The 21,325-nt window shown below is 37.1% G+C and overlaps 3 protein-coding genes across 3 annotated transcripts; all 3 read left to right on the top strand.

Moving 5' to 3' along the window:
* The first annotated feature begins 7 nt into the window (after positions 1 to 7).
* LOC113536323 (elongation factor 1-alpha-like) lies at positions 8 to 4,284 on the top strand. Its single transcript, XM_026930197.3, has 8 exons — positions 8 to 166; positions 974 to 1,129; positions 1,709 to 1,888; positions 2,024 to 2,320; positions 2,540 to 2,690; positions 2,841 to 3,097; positions 3,648 to 3,882; positions 3,958 to 4,284. The coding sequence occupies exons 2-8, from the start codon at positions 986 to 988 to the stop codon at positions 4,080 to 4,082; spliced, it is 1,389 nt and encodes a 462-aa protein (XP_026785998.1). The 5' UTR covers positions 8 to 166; positions 974 to 985; the 3' UTR covers positions 4,083 to 4,284.
* Positions 4,285 to 4,420: 136 nt separating this feature from the next.
* Positions 4,421 to 13,765, top strand: LOC113536320 (cyclic GMP-AMP synthase). The gene is made up of 8 exons (XM_053228398.1): positions 4,421 to 4,991; positions 5,148 to 5,330; positions 6,959 to 7,110; positions 9,196 to 9,428; positions 9,894 to 10,119; positions 11,785 to 12,060; positions 12,324 to 12,423; positions 12,538 to 13,765. The coding sequence occupies exons 3-8, from the start codon at positions 6,978 to 6,980 to the stop codon at positions 13,070 to 13,072; spliced, it is 1,503 nt and encodes a 500-aa protein (XP_053084373.1). The 5' UTR covers positions 4,421 to 4,991; positions 5,148 to 5,330; positions 6,959 to 6,977; the 3' UTR covers positions 13,073 to 13,765.
* Positions 13,766 to 14,912: 1,147 nt separating this feature from the next.
* rpl11 (ribosomal protein L11) lies at positions 14,913 to 19,411 on the top strand. Its single transcript, XM_034298425.2, has 6 exons — positions 14,913 to 15,032; positions 15,711 to 15,861; positions 15,964 to 16,070; positions 18,647 to 18,778; positions 19,000 to 19,110; positions 19,335 to 19,411. The coding sequence occupies exons 1-6, from the start codon at positions 15,027 to 15,029 to the stop codon at positions 19,362 to 19,364; spliced, it is 537 nt and encodes a 178-aa protein (XP_034154316.1). The 5' UTR covers positions 14,913 to 15,026; the 3' UTR covers positions 19,365 to 19,411.
* The last annotated feature ends 1,914 nt before the right edge of the window (positions 19,412 to 21,325 follow it).

Here is a 21,325-nt window from a genome sequence, read left to right on the forward strand (position 1 = left end):
GCCCTCGGTGCCTACCAATGGTGCCCCTGTTTTATACACATCACGGATCAAGTGTCCAGGCTCTGGTACCCTCCCCAACTGAAGCTGTATAAATTTGGATGGTCAGTGTGACTCGTTCCTTTTTATCCGGCTTTACTTTGGGGTGTTCAGGCAGTACTGGGATTTGGTAAGTCACAGCCCTGCAGTTAATGAACTTTTATAGGCACTAATACATTGCCAGGTTTTACTTGCACATATTGAGTGCTACTAGAACACCTGGTGAAAATTAGTTTAGTCTTTACTCAGGATAGTCTTAATGGTGAGTAGGAGTTAATAGTGAAGTTCAGAGGATTGTAAGGCTTTTCCTTTTACCTCTATATTACTCTTTTACCTCTGTAGTCTGGTTTTATTTGAGCAGACATTGCCACCTTCTTGTCATTGAGACGTGAGAGCTGTCAGGTTTATGGCAGTCCTTTAAAACAACATGGCCGGCGCGCACGAGCTTCAGCGGCTCAACATGGAGGACATGAGAGAGGAGGAGGGCTGAGTCACCATCCTCTCTGCTCACACAAGGAAGGCTTATTAAAGAACCATAACCTGTTCACTGTTAGTCTATAACCTATATAGAATTTAAACGAGAAATGAAATTGTCGAAGTGGAAATTCGGCTATACAGACGCCAAAAAACTTGACCCGAATCCGGGCAGAAATAAATGGTTTACTCTTAAACTACTATCCAGAGTTTTAATTTAGTGTTATCTAATGTACGTATTGCTATACAGAGAAGATATTTAGTCGAGAATTTACGGTATTAGCAAAAAAAGAACGCAAGCGCGCGTGCTTTACGAAAAATGACCATTTTATTACTTTTCCGTGAAACGAGGCTCTTGTGTTTTGAAAACCTGATAGTTAATCATTCTGACAGCCCCAAAAGAGTCGTGTCATTTAGTAATACCATACGCTAGTCCACTAATAATGGCCGTGTTTCTCCACAGTAACTCGCCGCTATGGGTAAAGAAAAAACCCACATCAACATCGTGGTCATTGGCCATGTCGACTCCGGCAAATCCACCACCACCGGCCATCTGATCTACAAATGCGGAGGAATCGACAAGAGAACCATTGAGAAATTTGAGAAGGAAGCAGCTGAGGTGTGGTTGCACACAGACATTCAGTGGTGCTATGAATAAACCGTGAATACATGGGAAATGCATGCTGCTTGTCTTTTTATGGGTGCGCCTCTTTAGCGCCTGTGGTAGTAATGTGGTGCAGTAAGAGCGCCCCCTAGTGTTCATTTATAGTTACTGAGCGCTTTCAGACATAATCATGACCTTCTTTATCCTTATAATTATTACTAATACAGTAAATGATTTCATTATGATTATTAGTTACACAGTGTATGATTTCAATATTATTTTTGATACAATTATTATACAATTATTATACAATACAGTTATTGATACAATGAATGGTTTCATTATTATAATAATAATAATTATTATTATTATTATTTACTCAGTGAATGGTTTCATTATTATTATTAGTTACACACTGAATGGTTTCATTATTATTAGTTACACAGTGAGTGGTTAATATTAATTAATAAATTTCTTTATAATCTTCCTTATTGTTGTAACAAATTACCTTTAATTGACATGTCAAACAAAATGATTCTAACATTTTTAAATTGTATCGTATGATTGGAAACATTATATTTTCTCTACAACTAGATGGGCAAAGGCTCCTTCAAGTACGCCTGGGTGCTGGACAAACTGAAGGCTGAGCGTGAGCGTGGTATCACCATTGATATCTCTCTTTGGAAGTTTGAGACCAGCAAGTACTACATCACCATCATTGATGCCCCTGGACACAGAGATTTCATCAAGAACATGATCACTGGTACCTCACAGGTATGTGCTTTTTTTTTTTTAGCAACTGTAAAAATCCCTACAGTGAATAATAGATTTTTTTTTAGACTACATAATAATAGAGAACTTGCAGGCCAGTGTATACCTATTTTTTTGTTTTCAATTTCTTTGTGATAGGCTGACTGTGCTGTGCTCATTGTTGCTGCTGGTGTGGGCGAGTTCGAGGCTGGTATCTCCAAGAACGGACAGACCCGTGAGCATGCCCTCCTGGCCTTCACCCTGGGAGTGAAGCAGCTTATCGTTGGAGTCAACAAGATGGACTCCACCGAGCCCCCATACAGCCAGGCTCGCTTTGAGGAGATCACCAAGGAAGTCAGTGCTTACATCAAGAAGATTGGCTACAACCCTGCTGCTGTTGCTTTCGTCCCAGTTTCTGGGTGGCACGGAGACAACATGCTGGAGCCCAGCACAAACGTGAGAACATAATACATCTGTATTAATCACTGTAAAACCTTTAATCTACACATAGCATAAAACAGACATAAGTAAAGACAAGGTTAAATTTAACTTGTGCAGCATGCTCAGAATTCATTCCTAAAATTTAACTAATTTTTTTTTACTAATCCTAATAGAAAACTACCAGAACAAAAAAATGAAAGTGAAACAGTAAAAAAAAATGTCTACCCTCTGTAGATGACATGGTTCAAGGGATGGAAGGTTGAGCGTAAAGAAGGTGCCTCCAGTGGAACCACTCTCTTGGAGGCCTTGGACTCCATCCTGCCCCCCTCCCGTCCCACTGACAAGCCTCTCCGTCTGCCCCTGCAGGACGTCTACAAGATTGGAGGTGAAAATCTATCTGCATTTTATATACGAAACTAAACAAACAAACAAACAATCAACAAATTGATTAATTAATTAATAAATATATGTATACATACATATATGTAATTTTTGTATATATACATATAAAATTTTTTTCTTGCTTCTCTCTCAGGTATTGGAACTGTACCCGTGGGCCGTGTTGAGACTGGTATGCTTAAGCCTGGCATGGTTGTGACCTTTGCCCCTGTCAACGTGACCACTGAGGTGAAGTCTGTTGAGATGCACCATGAGTCTTTGGCTGAGGCTTTGCCTGGTGACAACGTTGGCTTCAATGTGAAGAATGTGTCAGTTAAGGACATCCGTCGTGGTAACGTGGCTGGAGACAGCAAGAACGACCCACCTCAGGAGGCTGGCAACTTCACTGCTCAGGTTGGATATGATCAAATATGTTAGTTTATTAGTACAGTACTAGTCAAAAATTTGAACAGTAAATTGAATATAATTGTCTAAAAGACATTTTGATAAAAGTTGAAATTTGTTTCTAAGAGAAGTATATAGTGAAGGTAATGACCAAGTAGAAATTTATTTCTGAATCAGAATGTATTTTTAATAAGTAGTTTTTACTTGAAACAAAAGTTTTTACTTAAAGCAAAATAGAAATAGCCAGTAAGGGCCGGGCTTATTTGGGAATTTAAAAAAAAACTCCTAGGTGAAGCTCCTAGGTGAAGTATAATAGTAAAATAGTAAAAAGGAAGAAAACCCTTCTATGAGTAGGTATGTCCTCTCACTTTCCTGCATCTGGATGCTTCGCACATCATCTGACGCACTCTTACTGTTTAAAAATGAGAATTCACAGAAATCTATGGCTGACTCTTACATCATTAATCTGTAATAAATAATTTACTGTAATCTATTAAATAAAATCTGTATTGTGGGTTTTAAGAAGCCCTTTACCCTTTTCTTTCTTTTTGTCTTTCAGGTCATCATCCTGAACCACCCTGGTCAGATCAGTCAGGGCTACGCTCCCGTGCTGGACTGTCACACTGCTCACATTGCCTGCAAGTTTGCGGAGCTTAAGGAGAAGATTGACCGTCGTTCTGGCAAGAAGCTTGAGGACAACCCCAAGAACCTGAAGTCTGGAGACGCTGCCATCATCCTCATGATCCCTGGAAAACCTATGTGTGTGGAGAGCTTCTCCCAGTACCCACCACTTGGTAAGTAGAGTAATTGAGGATGCTTGTTATACACAAATCACTGCCGTCTTGACTCATTTGAACTACTTGTTTCAGGTCGTTTTGCTGTGCGTGATATGAGGCAGACCGTTGCTGTTGGCGTAATCAAAGCTGTTGACAAGAAAGCTTCTACTGGTGGCAAGGTGACCAAGTCTGCTCAGAAGGCTGCCAAAAGCAAATGAACCCCTCCATCAGACACCCAAGGCATGTGTAGAGCGTCCCATCCTGCAATGTCTCAGAACCTGAACATGCTTCTTAAGGACTGGTTAATGCTGATTAAAACCCATCGCAAAAGCTTCCGCAGGAAAGAAGGAGATTATCTTTTTTAAAGCACCTTAGAAGAAAATGATTACAAAAATAAAAAAGATTATTAATAAGAAATAATTTTTAGTGTTTCTGCTTGTGTCTAAGCATCACTCAGTGCATCTCTTCCATTGTTTAGTTAATTATGTTTTGAAGTACTCAACATATTTTAGACTTCTTTAAACTTTAATCTTTAAACTTAGCTAGTTTTTACATATAAAAATCTATACACTATTGGTGATGATCATGAAAAAAGAAAGTTGTTACTCGTGTCTAATTATGCACAACACCATTTTAAATTATTTACATTAATGCATTTACATGTAATCAGTAAGTTAACTAAGAGTATAAACTTATATTTGGTTTTTAATTTAAGGACAAATGTGAGGAAAGGAAAGGAAAATATGGACAATACTGTATAATATACTCTTAATTGAGTTCCAAAAAAAAAAAAAAAGTAAAAAGTGGCTTGCTAACCACAACCCATGAAGAGTTTCATGGAGTCATTTCCAGTATGTCTGTTTTGTTCAGGGCTGGACTTGCCAGTAAAACATTCTTTCATGTCTGTTCTTGAACCTTGTGGGCACAGAGGGTAAATCACTGATTTACGTAACCATTAACTGATGTTCCCAGTAAATAACATTATATACAGGTCCTGATTGAGTTTCATTTCCAGCCCTGTGGCTCACATCAGAAGTGTATAACAAAAATTTGTCTTTTATCAGACTCTAGTCTGACTGCTATGTGCAGAAAATAAGTATTTATAGAAAGTGTGTTTGGGATCAAAGGTGTGTAGTGTATGATTAATGTTTTCCAGCTTCCTGTCTCAAGGATTTAGTAACAGCATGATTCAAAGTAATACAGACTGGTAGTAAGAGGCATTTAATGTGAAAGGAAACTGAAACTGTGGTAATTGATTATGCAATACTCCTCCTTCTCAGCAGCTCTTCCTTCTGCTAAACCTGCCTGGAAAAATTCATTTTCATAGTCAGAGAGTAAAAGTGCTGTGCTTGCAGCAACAGGCTCACGCTCTAGACCAAGGAATATCTTTTTGCACGGGGCTGTGTTTTTGGAGAAAAGCTCAAGCTGTAGACCTACAGGTATTTTGCTTCAGACTAGGATATCATGTAAGTCTGTATTCATGTTACTCACTGTAATTTTATGCTTTGTGACCTTAGTATTATAAGGTTCTGTCTGGGTGAGGAGCCATTTTGAGATATGGGACATCAAAATTTTGACATTCCAGCTAGCAAAATTCTGAATTAATGAAATTTACACTTTTCACAAGGCTTACACTTTAAGGTTACTTCAAGAGATATTTAGAAAGTAATTTTTGAACACTAGTTGAATACAGTTAGGACCCTATTATTTTGTAAGATCAAGTAGTGTTTGAGTTGATATCTGGCTAATTCATATTAAGATAAGATAAACTTTATTAATCCCCGAAGGGAAATTCAGGTAGTCTTGTAGATAAGTAAGAAAGAAAGTAGTAAGAGTATTAAAAAGTAGTGAGAGTAGTAGAAATTAGTGAGAGTAGTAAAGTAGTGAAGTAGTAAAGTAATGAGAGTAGTTATTAGTCTATTATTGTCCATGATTTTGGGATGAGTCCAACAAGGTCATATGCAGTAGTTGTGATGGTCATGTGTCCATCATTACTTTACTACTTCACTACTTTACTACTCTCACTAATTTCTACTACTCTCACTACTTTTTAATACTCTTACTACCACATTGTGATTTTGTAGGCTTTTCAATAAGCTTTATTTTTCTAAATGTATTCTCTAAAATACAAAATACGCTATATAGCCAAAAGTATATGGACCCTGGTCCTAATGATTGCGATCAGATCTTTCAGTGGCACCTGTTGCTAAGAGGCTTGTTAAATCAATCACATAGCCATGCAATCTCGACAGACAAGCATTAGACAAGGCACTAGAATGGGTTGTACTGAAGAGCTCAGTGACTTTAAACGTGCCAGCTTGTGGAGGCTCCATATTATTGTCCTTAATTTTGGGATGAGTCCAACAAGCTCATATGCAGTAGTTGTGATGGTCAGGTGTCCATATTCTTTGGGCCATGAAGACTATCTAACGTGCCAGAATAATTCTACACTGTAAAACCAGAGAGTACAGTAGACCTGTGTTGTACCTGTGTGCACTTACTTTTTATTACTCTCACTAAACATATGTAGAACATCTTCAGTTCCTCCAGCAGTTCCTCCATTCACTGAGAACAACTTCCCCCTCCAGCTCATTATACTAAGGCTTTAACTCTGTTCTTTTCTCTCAGAGTGTAAATATAAAATGTGGATATTAATTAATCAAACCTGCCTATTTTCCATTCATCCTATATTTATTCTGGATGATGGTGACTTTTATAAAACCAGGTCGATTGGTGAGTTTGGAGACAGAACTTGTCAATCTTTTCAAATATTACGCCAAAAACCTGTAACAAAATAACACCACAGAAGAATACATTAGCCCACAGTGATGAAGTTTAAATTGTTAACCAATTAAGACCAAAATACTAGATAGAACCTTATAGAACTGAGTTCATGGCATAGGTAAGAAATCATTGTAGCAGTGATTTATCATATATTTGATCTGTGTGTAATATAATTCCTTGCATGGGCTCATAAGAGATTTTTGGATTCTTGGAAGTGTTCTTGGATATAATAATAATGATAATTTGTCAAAGGAAAGGACTAACTCTAACCAATGACTTCATTTCCTAACACTATTATCCAAATTCATAGCTTTAACTGACCATTCAGAATGATACGAAGGCCACCTCTGAAGAAATTAAGAGATGAAAATGAAGAGATTGTAGGATTACCTGTAGTACCTGAAAATATCAAGAATCCACCTCCAGCACATGTCGTTCAGAAGAAGCTACCCTGCCCTAAAGGTGAGGAAAAAATATGTTTAGATTAACACACAAGGAAATTACACATTATATAGTGAATTATATAGCCTTGGATGTCAAATCTTTTGTTTGTTTAGTTGAATTGAACTGTGAGCTGGATATGTTGTATAGCTTTTATGTGATGACGCAATATATATATAAAACACTGACCTTTACTCTTTATGAGTAAAAGAGAGAGATAGTGATGGACAGGTTCTGCCACAGCCTGCTGTATCTGCTCCATGTAGACAAAGTAAATTAGAACAGTGATATAACAAGGAAGATTTTTTTCAGGGTTTTAATATCTATTCAATGTCATTATTTTCTTCACACCCATTTACCATTCTTTATGAAATGGTGTAGTATAATTTGTTGCAGACCTAAGTTGTTTGTCATGGGTGTGCCGCAGGATTACGATTCCCATCAGCCACTGCACATCACATGATCACAACACTCACATGATTGTTTACACCTGATTCACGTTTATGTTTAGTGAGTGCTGGTATTTAAGTCAGGACCTGTTCAGCACTCTGTGTCTAGCTTTTGTCTTTTGTTGTCGTTGTCTGTCATCGTTGTAGCTTAATTCATGTCGTGTTCATGTTGTTACCTTACTTTACTCCTCGTTTTTTTTCATGATCTTTATGTTTTGTGTGTTTTCACTTTTAATAAACTACATCTGCATTTGCACCTGCCTCCTCATCCACATAGTTATTTTGCTAACTTATCAGCCATATGTCTATCTGATTGTGCAAGTCTGAGTTTTAATTATTTTTGCTATGCACATTTGAATTAAATTTTTTCTCATCACTTGCACTGCCAACTACAATTTTTCTGAGCACTCTTTATTAACATTTTGGTTAAACGTCAAGAAATGGGTTCAACTTAAATACTCTAGAAAATCAAAGTAAGATATAGGTTATAAGTGAACTGAGAAATGTCTATGACGTTTTACCTCATTGGAAAAAATCTATCTCTAACTAGAAAAAGTCGATGTGGATTATAGAAGAATTTTCTTGTTCAGAGTGTGATTTAAGTATGATTATGATGTAGTCCATCAGATCCAGTCAAAAGTTAATAAAATCAAAGTGTTAAGAAATGTTTCAATCCATCAAAGGCCTAAGAATAACTTTGAAATGCCTTTTAATCATGAAGAGAGTGTGACTTTATATTAAATAAGTATTTAAGCATATGACTATGTTGGACTGTTCTAATCAATTAGAAAATAATCTTATAAAATATAAGAGAATATTTGTGTATGGGAATCAAGTAAACTGATGTGACAAGAAGACAGACTGAAGAGATGCTAACTTGTGGAAAATCACTAAGCACACATTCCTCATTCATAAATTATATCTTTTCAGTCCAGGTTCGCTCTGTCGTTTCCCAAGTGTGAACGTACCCTCTCTACCTTTCAAAGTACATCTTTTCTATCTTTTTCACCAGTTTGACGTTAAAGAGAAGATAGCGGGATAACGAAATAATTGTGGCAAGAGGGGCGTGATTAAAAGAAAAAATGAGAAAACTCCCCCTAATGAGATCATTGTTTTAGAATTGTATAAAAGCATGAGCCACTGTGTAAATCAGATGATCTGCAGACATCTCGGTTTTATTGGTTTTTCAATAAAGTCTGATTTTTGGCATCCAGGCCCCTTTAGCTTTGAGAAGTTATTGTTCTTTTATTTTGGACTGAGAAGATTTTCCACAACAGGATCACTCTAATTAGGCACTTGTGGCACATGGCATACTGTATATTTGCTTTACAGTTGATACTAACAGTGTCTAATATCAACTGTAAGACAAATACATGCTCACTTACAATCTTATAGTAATTGTTTTACCAAACTGTGTGCACCTGCCTTTAATAACGCACTCATTTAGAGTCTCATTAGAATCTGAGAGTGAACAATGAATAAGTCCTTAAGTACAGAGATTTAGGGCTTTGATGGAACAAATTCCTTATTTAATTGGCAAAATGGCAGTAAATGGGTAAACTATAAAAGATGCAATAAAATGCAATAAACTAATTTTTGACTGGCAATGTAGATATTAATAAAGAACAATCCCCTAAACAAATTCTTTCTTTTTAAGGTGACCCTGTAGTAGAAGTCAGGATGGCTTTGGCTATCCCTAATGAACTTGACCGCTGGATCAGGCAGCGAGGCCGAGACTTACGCCTGCGCCTGGCTGAACGACAGCCTGCTGTGAAACTGGTCAATAATCTGAGAAGGGATTTAGTGAAGTTCCTGAAGGAAAATGATGACCAACCTTTTTTCAGGGATATTTCTGTTCTCAATAGTGGAAGCTACTATGAATCTGTGAAGGTAAACAAAACAAAACAAAACAAAAAAAAGACCATTACACTTATTGGAAAAACATGATTTTTATAGTCTAGGAAAGACCATTGACAAAACTCAGGCACCGAGACTGACCCTGGTTGTTCTATCTGGGGGGTTAATATGACATTTTAGGTCATTTACGTCATTTCACTGGAGGAGGATGGTTTCCCATAAGCAGTATGTTATTAGTTATTAGTCTTTTGTAAGTGCATTGTCAGTGACATCTTTTACATATTAAGCATCTCAAGTTTTCGGAAAATAAGCCCTATAAACCTGGATTAATGAACAGGGCAGTTGGAAATCATGGTTGGTTTAAAATCTTATATTTAATTACATTTAACTATAATCTATAGGTAGTGGAATTACATTCTTCTCTCATAATTTTTTACCATGTGGAAATTAATAATTAACTTTTCTTACAAGAATAATTTTTTTTCTGGTTTGTTTTAGATTAATAAACCCAATGAGTTTGACATCATGCTGAAAATTAAAACACCCCGAATTGTGTGGAACAAGCTAGAGAAACATAATGGACTTTTCTATTCAATTTCCCTCTGCCGACCTTCACGTGGTGAGATACGGGCATTCCTCTTAGAAGATGGACTCACTATCTCATCCTCCAAAATAATGAATGAAATGCACCATTTGGTTCATAAATTCATTAAAACGCATAAAGGTAAAATCTCATCATTGCTTTTCTTTCCTAAATACTTTCTCTATTCTAGAAATTAAATTCCCAGGCTAGCACAAAGAACAATAGGAATTATTTAAGACACACTCACTACTCGTTAATAGTTACATTTCTTCAGTAGGCCTGTTGTCACATGCAGGCCATAATGCTAAAAACATACTCATTGGATTTATTTGGTGGTCTGTGCAAGAACAAGTTTTGTGATGCAATGATTCACAGAAAATAAATAACTCAAGTGAAAGGAAAAAGGAAAAGAAAATTAAATTAAACAAACAAACAAAAAAAGACTTTCCTATGGCACCTTTAAGATGTACACATTTCCTATACAATTATACTGAGATGTACACTCACTGAGCACTTTATTAGGAACACTATACTAATACTGGGTAGGGCCTCCATTTCTTCTCAAAACGGCCTCAGTTCTTCGTGGCAAGAATTCCACAAGATGTTGGAAACATTCCTTTGAGATTCTGGTCCATGTTGAGATGATTGCATCACACAATTCCTGCAGATTTTTCAGGTGCACTTTCATGCTGGGAATCTCCCATTCTATCACATCCCAAAGGTGTTCTACTGGATCCAGATCTGGTGACTGGGAAGGCCACTGAAGAACACTGAACTCATTGTCATGTTCAATCCAGTTTGAGACGACTTTTGTTTTGTGACGTGGTGAATTATCATGCTGGAAGTAGCCATTAGAAGATGGGTAAATTGTGGCCATGAAGGGATGCACATGATCAGCAACAATACCCAAATAGGCTGTGACATTCAAGGGAAGGTTGATTGGTATTAATTGGCACAAAGTGTGCCAAGAAAACATTCCCCACAACATTACGCCACCTTCACCAGCCTGGACTGTTGACACAAGGCAGGTTGGATCCATAGATTAAGGCTGTTGGTGCCCACCATCTGTGTGTCTCAGCAGAAATTGAGATTCATCAGACTAGGCTATGTTTTTCCAGTCTTCAACTGTCCAGTTTTGGTGAGCTTGTGCCCACTGCAGCCTCAGCTTTCAGAAGTGGAGCACGACGTGGTCGTCTGCTGTTGTAGCCCATCCACTTCAACATTCGAAGTGTTGTACATTCTGAGATGCTTTTCTGCTTATCACAATTGTACAGAGTGTTTATCTGAGTTACTGTAGCCATTCTATCAGCTTGAACCAGTCTGGCCATTCTCTGTTGACCTTTCTCATCAACAAGGCATTTCCGTCCACCGAACTGCCGCTCACTGGATGTTTTTTTCTTTATTGCTCCATTCTGAGAAATACTAGAAATACTCAAACCAGCCCATCTGGTACCAACAACCATGTCACGGTCAAAAGCACTGAGATCACATTTTTCCCCCATTCTGATGGTTGATGTGAACATTACCCGAAGCTGCTGGCATGTATCTGCACGATTTTATGCCTTGCACTGCTGCCACATGATTGGCTGATTAAACTGCATGAACGAGAAGGTGTACAGGTGTTCCTAATAAAGTGCTCTGTGCGTGTACATTTGTACTGCATGTGAACATGTATCGCATATTTGATGACAATTTTAAAATTCCTGAATCCCTGTGAAATTCATTTTTTGGTCATTCCATTTCCTGCATAATATCAGAAATGTAGATGTAAATTCCTAAACTCCAGCTTTTTGGTTTATGCTTCAGTGCCTGATGGTGAAGGTCATTGGGCCGTCTGCAGGAAAAAGGTAAATTCTCCAGCTGTGACCTTGGTATTTCTGGAGAAAAATGAGGGGGCAGAATTACTGTCTGTGGATATTGTTCCCACCCTTGAGGTGCCACAAGGCTGGCCAGAAGCTGCACGAGCCGGCCCGGGTGTGGACAACTGGCTTGGGAAGAACGTTCGGCGTAAAATTGTTGGACAGCCTGTTTACTTTGTCCCAAAGAGACCCAAAACACGAAACCTCTCTGTTACTGAAAAAGGTCCTAATTATGAGACATGAACAACACTGCCAGTCAAGAGTTTTTTTTTTAAAGACTGTATTAACATTTTTGGTTAAACTTTGGTTATACAGTAATTCAAGTTAAATACTCCAAAATTAGAGAACTCAAAGTGTAATCAAATAAAAAAAAAAAATTCACTTATTCAAAAACTTTTGAGTGGCAGTGAATATCCAGTCCATTACAGAAATTGATAACCTTAGGGGCTGTGTGATTGCTGCTGAAATATGTGTCTTAATTTGCAGAGAGCTGGAGAATATCCTTCTCTCATATTGAAAAAGAGATAATCAGGTTCCATGGCAACAAGAAGACATGCTGTGAGAGTAAACAAAATGAATGCTGCCGGTAAGAATAAGCATGTAATATAATTTGTTTTTCATAGTTTTTACTAGTAGTTAAATTTTTTTTTTTTTTTTTTTTTTTTTGTGATATTGTTAACGGTCCCTGTCATTTTATTAGAAAACTGTGTTTGCGGCTCCTGAAATGCCTGTTTGAGGGACTGAAGCAGACCTACCCCAAAGAGCTTGAGCCTCTGTGCTCCTACCATGGGAAAACTGCCTTCTTTTACAACCTCTGTGAGAGATTTGAAGACTCACTGTGGACCCCTGGCCAGCTCTCAGTCTGCTTTTTGAAACTTCTGTGGCAGTTTGAGCATGCTGTAAATGCTGGCACGCTTCCCCACTTCTTTGTTCCAGACCACAATCTGTTTTCTCCATCCAGTTTCCCCAAGCGTTCTCTTCTGTTTCTGGGCAATGCTTTGCGTGAACAGAGGGAGTCAGGGCTTCCTCTTTTGCAGGTCCCAGATCCTGTCCCAGCACTTTGCTACAGTCCTGCCCTTCAACTGCAACCTCAGCAAATTACCCCAGAACCAATCACATTCATCTCTCAAATGTGTGACACTGTGGCATGTGGAAACATCTATCCTATTATGCTGACTGTGGCTTGTGCTGTTATATTTTGGGCCATTGTCTATGTACTTTATATGAAAATTTGACAGCTATATTTACTGTAGATGACATCCCAATACTGTGTTTAATATATGTCAAATAAGAATTTTAAAATGGAGAAAACAACTTAAAAAGAACACATTTACTATGCATGGGTTATGTTTTAATGAACATAATCTTTCCAGTCATATGCATTCAAGTGTTTTTGAAATTGAATTTTCATGTTAGGGCAGCACAGTGGAGCAGTGTGTAGTGCTGTCACTTCACAGCTCCGGGGTTCCTGATTCGATCCTGAGCTGTGTGGAATTTCTGTACGTGCTATCCCTGTGTCCGTGGGGATTTGCTCCCCATCCCAGGGTTCTCAGGATAGGTTCCCTGTGTCCCTGACCAGAATAAAGCGGTTACTGAAAATTAATTATTTTTATTTTGATGTTAATAATCTGAAAATGAGAAATTGTTCATCTATCAATATCAGTTCTATTTCATTTTCATTTTATATGAAATTATGCATTCTGAGTAAATTCTTCTAAAAAACTTTTTGTTTTACATTTACTATAAAACTACATGTACTATTAATGTAGTAATATTTTATAATATCATGGTCACCATACATGTAAACTTCAATACTGGTGAGAGGAATAACTGCAGAATAAAAATAAAACCACCCGTCTTTCTTCTTTTTTGTAAAATATTTGCTACCAATGGACCCCTAACCTTTGCTATCTTTGGTTGATTAAAAACTGGGATATGACAAAATAATAATATTGTTGTTATCATTATTATTACAATTGTAATAACATAATAATATTACTTTTACTGTGTATGCCTTATAGTTAATAATATATTTGACAGAGAAGACATATAGCATTTGCTACAAACAAAATAACATTAAACACCTTATGATTATGCCATGAAATTAATACATTTAACCGTTAAATCATTCCTAGTATAGTTTAAAAGACAAGATGAAGATATAATATCTACTAACAATTATGAATATGATTAGCTTTCAAACGTTATCTGGATCATAGAGTTTGACATGATACCATGTTAGTAAAGTGATAGTAATGATAACACTAACATTTATAAAGGTTATTAAAATAATAATCATGTTTTTTAACTAAATGTCATTCTTCCCATGTCATAATAGCAAACCTTTTAATAAATTGTTGTTTTAAGTATTGCAGCCATTTACAGTCTAAATACGGTTACACCAAGAATTACAAGAATACTGATTATAATTAAGCAGTTTAAAAAAAATAGAGATGATTCAAAGTTAATTAATGTTTCAGTAAAGATATTGAATGCAGGTAAAAAAAAAGTGTTATATCATTCATCCACTATGCCGTAATGGATATAATTTGAGTGTTTGATGGCCAAAAGTAGAGTTGTTTATCATAGCTTCATATAACCATACTATTAGCCTAATATGTGTCTGATATAAATGCTTAGTGCATAAACATCAAATTTGCTAAATCTTTTTTTAAAATATTTTTTCCATTTTTTTCATAATGTATGAAATATTTCAAGAAATATTATACAATATTATTATACAATATTATTTCGCTATAATAAAATAACTATAATAATGATAATTTAAATTATTTTATTTTATATAATTTAAATTTAAGTTAAATTATTTAAATAACTTCAAATAAGTATACATATTTGATTTAACCACTTAGGTGATCTTTATATGGTTAAACTCTGCATAATATAGTTAATTTAATTTAATTTAATTTAAATAACTCATTTGGATTATTACAGTTTTTAATAGATTGCTTAACTAATGGTAGGATACACAGGAGGAATCGCATTCTTGTATACTGAGAGCAGTTAATGAAAAAAAAAAACACTACATGTTTAATCATCTTTATCTACGGCAGTAATGTGGGAACGATATACCGCAAACAGTGTGTTTTATCCGGCTCGTTTTTAGGTGAACACACTCGTATAAATGCTCTGCGCCGGAAGCGTAACGTCCTCTTCTAGCGATCCAACATGGCGGTGAGTGCATACGAAACGTTAATGAAAATGGTGTACAGTTGATATCTGAAAACATCGCCTTGTTCCCGTGGTATTTTAGGTACATCTATGATAGTCGGGGTAGAGTTTTATCAGACCTAAGATAATATGGTTGTATTTCATACGGAAGTGGTGTAATGTGAGAGATAAAGAAATATATAGCAGTTAGCTTACCTGTTAGCTGGTGCGCCAGTTGAGCGAGTGGCACAAGCTGAGAACTGGCGCTCAATGTTTGTGGTTCGTCTCGGTGAAAATGGTATGGAACAGTTATTTCTTTGTAAATTGATAAGTTACTAAAGCTTTGTGTAACTGCAGTGTGACCTCTCTAAAGCTCGGGTTAGTTTGTGTAGCTGGAGCCGGTGAAGTGGAGGTGGTGGATATGTCCGGACATGCTTGCTGTGGGAGCTGTAGTAACTTTAAATGCTTGTGTGTTTAAAATCTGGTAGTTCTTCCACATTTCGATGTCGAAAGAGGCATTTTCTCTACGCTATATAGAGAGTACAGGTCCTGGTTATAGGTTGATCATCTTGGTAAACTCTTACCAGTGATCATGAAGTACAGCGAGACAGACAGCAGTAGTGTGGTAAAGAATGGCAGCATGTGCACACTGTATTGAAACTGCCAGATATTTGCTTTTAACTTGGTCTCATTGCTTTGCAGGACCAGGGTGAGAAGAAGGAGAACCCCATGAGGGAGTTGCGCATTCGCAAGCTGTGCCTGAACATCTGTGTTGGTGAGAGCGGTGACAGGCTGACCCGCGCTGCCAAGGTGCTGGAGCAGCTCACAGGCCAGACTCCTGTCTTCTCCAAAGGTACACATCTATCATTAATGTGCTTTAACAACATGGTTGGTGATCTTGCTTGTTATATGGTATTCTATATATATGTCATGGAAACAATTTCTCTCCTTCTAGCCCGCTACACTGTGAGATCCTTCGGTATCCGTAGGAATGAAAAGATTGCGGTCCACTGCACCGTTCGTGGTGCCAAGGCTGAGGAGATCCTGGAGAAGGGATTGAAGGTGAGATTGTTTTATTTGTTCTGCTTGTCTTTACCATTTTGTTAAATGTTAATGTCTGATTCAGTTTAGATGTGCCATACTTGTTGTATGCAATTTTATGAATGGTTTACTCTGATCATGATTACCCATCATCCCTGTCCTGAGCCCACAGTAACACCCCCCGCCCCCCATGATTGGAGTCAAGATCTACTCATAAATAAACATTAAACATTAGTGACATACAGGTACATAGAATATTTATGATGTAGCCACTTGATTTGACATTTAAAATATTTACAAATAGATTTTTTTGCATCCATAAAATGGATATTCAGTTTACTTTGTGTTTAAAATATGTGCTCCTTCTTTGGACAGCATGTTTTTTTAATCTGTCCATAATGAAACCGAGTGAACTCAGACAAAGCTGATACCTCGTTAATAAAAACTGAGAGAAAGTTGAATGCAAACCAGAATGCTGGAATACAACTCATCATTCCTAAATATTTGCCAGATTTGGTAAATATCTTGGTGGATGTACTGGTTGGTTGCAATGTCATATATTGAAAGAGGGAAAAAAAAAAACAGATTGACTTGTAGCTAGTCATATCAGATTTATTAGCTTATCAGATAATCTTACTTATCAAATTATTTAATTCAAGCAGTAAATCATAATGGTCAGTTGTGGGGTTTTGCAGTTATTTTCTTTATTTTTATTCCTCTTGCACTAAAGAAAACTGCCAGCATTTACAACGTGTTTACTAAAGAATGACATGAATTTAGTTATTTATCGTTACATTTATTGCTGTGGAACGGCTGCCAAATAACTTGATTTCCTCAAACAGCCATTCCCTCATCTCTTCTCTTGAAGTTTAATAAACTGAAGAAAATGCGGTTTCACACAACGGGAAAAACCACAAAGGGCAATAAGTGTAAAATAAACTTTCTCCTTACAGACAGCTTCACAATTTCAATAATTATACATGTGTCTTTAATACTTTAAAATCTGTTTTTAATTGTTGGACTAAGTGAACATAACAGTCATTGAATTTGGTCTTTGACCCCAATATCCAACCCTGTTTACTGAGGCCTTTCCCATAGATCTAGATGCCGAGGTCTCTTTAGTCGCTGTTCCTATTAAAGCAGGTCTGATGCTCCTGCCATCCAGCACTAATAATGTACCCTCTTTCAAAATCACAGAGCTCTTTTCCTTTTGCCGTCTTGATCCAAAATCAGCATTTTTTGATGTTAATCGTGTAATTGTATCTTGCAGTATTCCTGCCTGGAAGCATGTGCACTCATTGTTTTTCTATTCATTTATATAGTTTTATCCTGTAATTTGTGACTTACCTGTATATTGTCCATAGGAACCAGATACAGGGCAGTACACTGATTTTGTCAGACATAGCACACTTGTGGCACAGTATGAGAGAGAGCTCACATATTTACATATTCCTGTTCCAGTTCCTTCAAATATAAAAAGTCTAATTAACGTTACAAAACAAGAAAGGGGGACTGTGGACTGAATCATGGGTACATCTGCTATGCACCATTTCTTAATCCCACAATCTTCACTACTGACCACTCGCTCCTGTAAGAGTAAACGTGTACCCCCCCCCCTTTTCTTTTTTTATCCTCTCTTCCATTATTATTATTGTTAGTTCCTGCAGGCTCCCAGTCACTAGCATGTATACTTCTTTTCACGTTCAGTCCTTGCAGTCTTTAATGCTGCCACTTGCAGCTGGTGATGGAATGATTAGTTAATTCATAATGAGTTTACGCTTGTTGTCTGCTTTAGCTTCATTACCTAATCCACATTTGGTTATCAGGAACATTTAAAATTGATTGAGGCACAAGGAGCAAATTCACCTGTAGCATTTGTAAAGTATGTGCTTCCCTTGCTTTCTAAATAGAAATGTGTGATTAGATGTAAATACTTGCAGCAAGTGTGTTATTAAGGGGTGTCAGGCATACAGCCCACAGGCTGGGACTGATAAAGGTGTGTACAATCTGTCTTTAATTCAAAGATTTCGAAGGGGGAAAAAAGAGCTAGTCTCTGTTACTCCAGTAGGGGGCAGAAATGGAGCAGTTAACATTGGCTATAAGCTCAGCTACTGAGCATGTCTGTTTTCAGGAGAACGAAAACTGAGGGGTTTCACAGCAACGAGAGCAAATGCTTATTCAATCACCGTGTGGTTGTGTTTTTGTGTGCGTGTGTAAATAATTTTGCTAACTGTATTGTTGTTGATGGTTCCCTCCCAAAGCCCCTCCCAGCATGCGTGCACACTTCAGTATTATGGGTTATTTTGTGTAGATTCATGACATAATCCCAGTCAAGAACCTTTCAGTTCCGTACGACCATAGTTTATATTTTTTCAGTCTGTTCGTCTGTTTTGTTGCCTATACTTAATCCATTTGTGCATTCTGAATGTAGCTTTCAGTTAAATGAACCCATTTAAGAGTTGATGTGGAGTTTATGTACTAAACGTATTGGATTATGTGTAATGTGGCTCATTACCCAAGAGTTTGACACCCCTGCTTTAAATAACCGATGGTGAGCTGAAGATGTTAATCACCTTTTCCTTGCCTCCTGTATCCAGGTGCGTGAGTACGAGTTAAGGAAGAACAACTTCTCGGACAGCGGTAACTTCGGCTTTGGCATCCAGGAGCACATCGATCTGGGCATCAAGTACGATCCCAGCATTGGCATCTATGGCTTGGACTTCTACGTGGTGAGTTTTCTGTACATTGGCACTGACACAAAGCGTATAATATTTCTATAGAATTATCCTTTCCACTGTTTCCTTGTGAGCGACATGGGAGTAATATGCCGTCAAAGTCTCACGTTATGTAATGTCCTCTGTTCAAATTTGTAGCTCTGTATTGAGGGGTTTGTGTATAATTGCTAATTTGGTATAAAGCTCTTGATGGACTTTGTGCCTTGTGATCGCAGGTTCTGGGCAGACCCGGCTTCAGCATCGCCGACAAGAAAAGGAAAAGGGGACGCATTGGCTTCAAGCACCGCATCCGCAAGGAGGAAGCCATGCGCTGGTTCCAGCAAAAGGTATGTTTGTTTGAGGGGAATACTTTGTTACCCGTTCATCGTTCTTTACATGTGATTTGGAAACTGCTGTATGTTTGTTAAGAAGTGTGTGTTAATATAAGAATTTACAGCACCACGTGAACAGAACAGCTATGTTAATGGAAATGGGAGGTCTTTTGGGCTTGTTTTTTTTTAGTCACTTTGTTAATGTTGGTTCATCTTTTCTTTCTCTCCTTGTCTTTCAGTATGATGGAGTTATCCTCCCTGGCAAGTAGAGGACCACCATTTTGTTTATAACAAATAAATAAAACAAAAAGCCCAATTCTTGCCTCCCTCGTGTCATTTTTGAAAATGAATGTTATGCTTTATGCCAGCCGATTTTAGTTTGTGTGCTGCGTGTACAGTTGGGAGTGAGTAGATAAGTAGTTTTGCCGGTCTTTACCTTCTTAACTGCTAAAGTATACCTCGTACCTCGTAAACATTTTGATGAGCCTGTAATTCAGTGGTTAAAATACATTTAGCTTTTGAAGTTAAAGTAGTTATGCTTGAGTTGATGTTCTAGAGTTGATGGTTGACTTTTAAAGCTGATACAGGCCGTTGGACTGCACCAATGTTTTTTTTTTTTTGTTTTGTTTTTTTTTCCCTCCCTCTCCCTCCCTGCACAGAAGTTTGTAGTGAAATAATAGTAGTTAGGCAGCTCAGCTCTAATGAGATGATGAGTGAAAAGAGCCTCAAGACAGGCCACGCCTGTTGCAAAGCTGCAGATGAATCAGTTTATTTCTCCATAACCAGTGAGTGAAGTTTGTTTTTGCTGATCCTGCAGGTGTTCTCCAGAGTCCTTGTACACATTTGTCTCAGGATAACACTCAGAACATAGGTCTGTTCATTCCTTTGGGATTTTATTGCTTTAAATAAATCAACATATTCTTTGGGTTTGTAGCAGCTCCAGGTTGCAAAACACTTATTTCTATTATGATATCTGCTTACATTAATGTATAAGCAACTTCTCCAACTTCTGACTAAAATTCAGAAGAAATTTAACATTACCTCGCTTCATAAGTCTTACCATTAAATATGTAATATAGAAACATAGGTAGGCAGGAGCTGTATTACTGATCTTGCAGGCTGAGTATAAATGAAAATGAGAGTCTTCATGGTGGGTTGATGGACTCGACACAAAGCGGTTGAGTTACCTCTAGATCAGGGGTATTGAACTCATGTTAGGTAATGGGCCACAAGGCAAGTGGAAAAAAAAAAAAAAAAAAAATCATCTTAGTCACTGATAACTCCACTTCAATGTGTTCATTTAGTTGAAAAGTACCTTTTGAATGCACTAATGAATCGAAAGAAAAAAAAAAAAAGCTTTTATAATATACAAAACAGATGAACAGGGTACAAAGAATATACATTTTCCAAATTATGGTTACCATGCAGTGTCATGCAAATGTTTCTTAAACGTTTCTTGAACGTTTGAGCTTCTCCACATCCTGTAGTGTTACCACCTGGAACTGAAATGGACTTAATTGGAAAGTGTGTTTGTGTGTGTATTTGTGTGTGGTTTTTTTTTTTTTTTTTTTGCTCGATAATGAATGATTACTTATAATCAGCATGTTTTGTTAGTAGCTGAAATCATGACACTCGGTTTATTGTTCTATTTTGGCCCTTAGTGGAAAAGCAGAAACTATTTTTATTCTTATACAATTCTTGTTTTTGGTTGAATCTTTCATTATGTTCTACCAGACAATTTTAATTTAGAACATGGATTTTAAATTCATTTGGTGGGCTTGATTAGAACATTTATTCGACTAGTCCTGGCCCGCAGGCTGTATTCGTAACATCCCTGCTCTGATGGTGAGTGAGTGAAAGAGCAGACATGCCTTTTCAAGTAAAAATCCCTTGAGATGTGTTTCACAGACACTCTTAATAATACAGAATACAGGAAAATAATACTATATAGTGCCTTTAACTTCACTCTCTTTATATTTGAGTATGTGTATTTTTGGAAGCATTTGTATTTGTACTAAAAAATATCACTGGATATCAAGTCAGAACAAACTACAGTAGTTATGGTTTATGATTATGATGCACAATTAAGCTTTAAATTATGGTTAGAGGTATTGGATTCTTTAATTAAATGAGAGGCATTAGATACTGTGTTTATAGAATGATGCATTATATAATGAGCCATAAATTAAAACAATCACACTGAGCTATTCCAATTTTCTGGTCTTTGCTT

The sequence above is a fragment of the Pangasianodon hypophthalmus genome, chromosome 23 (assembly GCF_027358585.1).
Source record: "Pangasianodon hypophthalmus isolate fPanHyp1 chromosome 23, fPanHyp1.pri, whole genome shotgun sequence".
Lineage (NCBI taxonomy): Eukaryota > Metazoa > Chordata > Actinopteri > Siluriformes > Pangasiidae > Pangasianodon > Pangasianodon hypophthalmus.

Coding starts and splice junctions, on each gene's coding strand:
- LOC113536320 (XM_053228398.1), top strand. CDS start 6,978: ATGATACGAAGGCCACCTCTGAAGAAATTAAGAGATGAAAATGAAGAG. Junction 7,111..9,195: donor GAAGCTACCCTGCCCTAAAG/GTGAGGAAAAAA, acceptor TTTCTTTTTAAG/GTGACCCTGTAGTAGAAGTC. Junction 10,120..11,784: donor ATTCATTAAAACGCATAAAG/GTAAAATCTCAT, acceptor TTTATGCTTCAG/TGCCTGATGGTGAAGGTCAT.
- rpl11 (XM_034298425.2), top strand. Junction 15,862..15,963: donor GACTCCTGTCTTCTCCAAAG/GTACACATCTAT, acceptor CTCTCCTTCTAG/CCCGCTACACTGTGAGATCC. Junction 16,071..18,646: donor TCCTGGAGAAGGGATTGAAG/GTGAGATTGTTT, acceptor TCCTGTATCCAG/GTGCGTGAGTACGAGTTAAG.
- LOC113536323 (XM_026930197.3), top strand. CDS start 986: ATGGGTAAAGAAAAAACCCACATCAACATCGTGGTCATTGGCCATGTC. Junction 1,889..2,023: donor TGATCACTGGTACCTCACAG/GTATGTGCTTTT, acceptor TCTTTGTGATAG/GCTGACTGTGCTGTGCTCAT. Junction 3,883..3,957: donor CTCCCAGTACCCACCACTTG/GTAAGTAGAGTA, acceptor TACTTGTTTCAG/GTCGTTTTGCTGTGCGTGAT.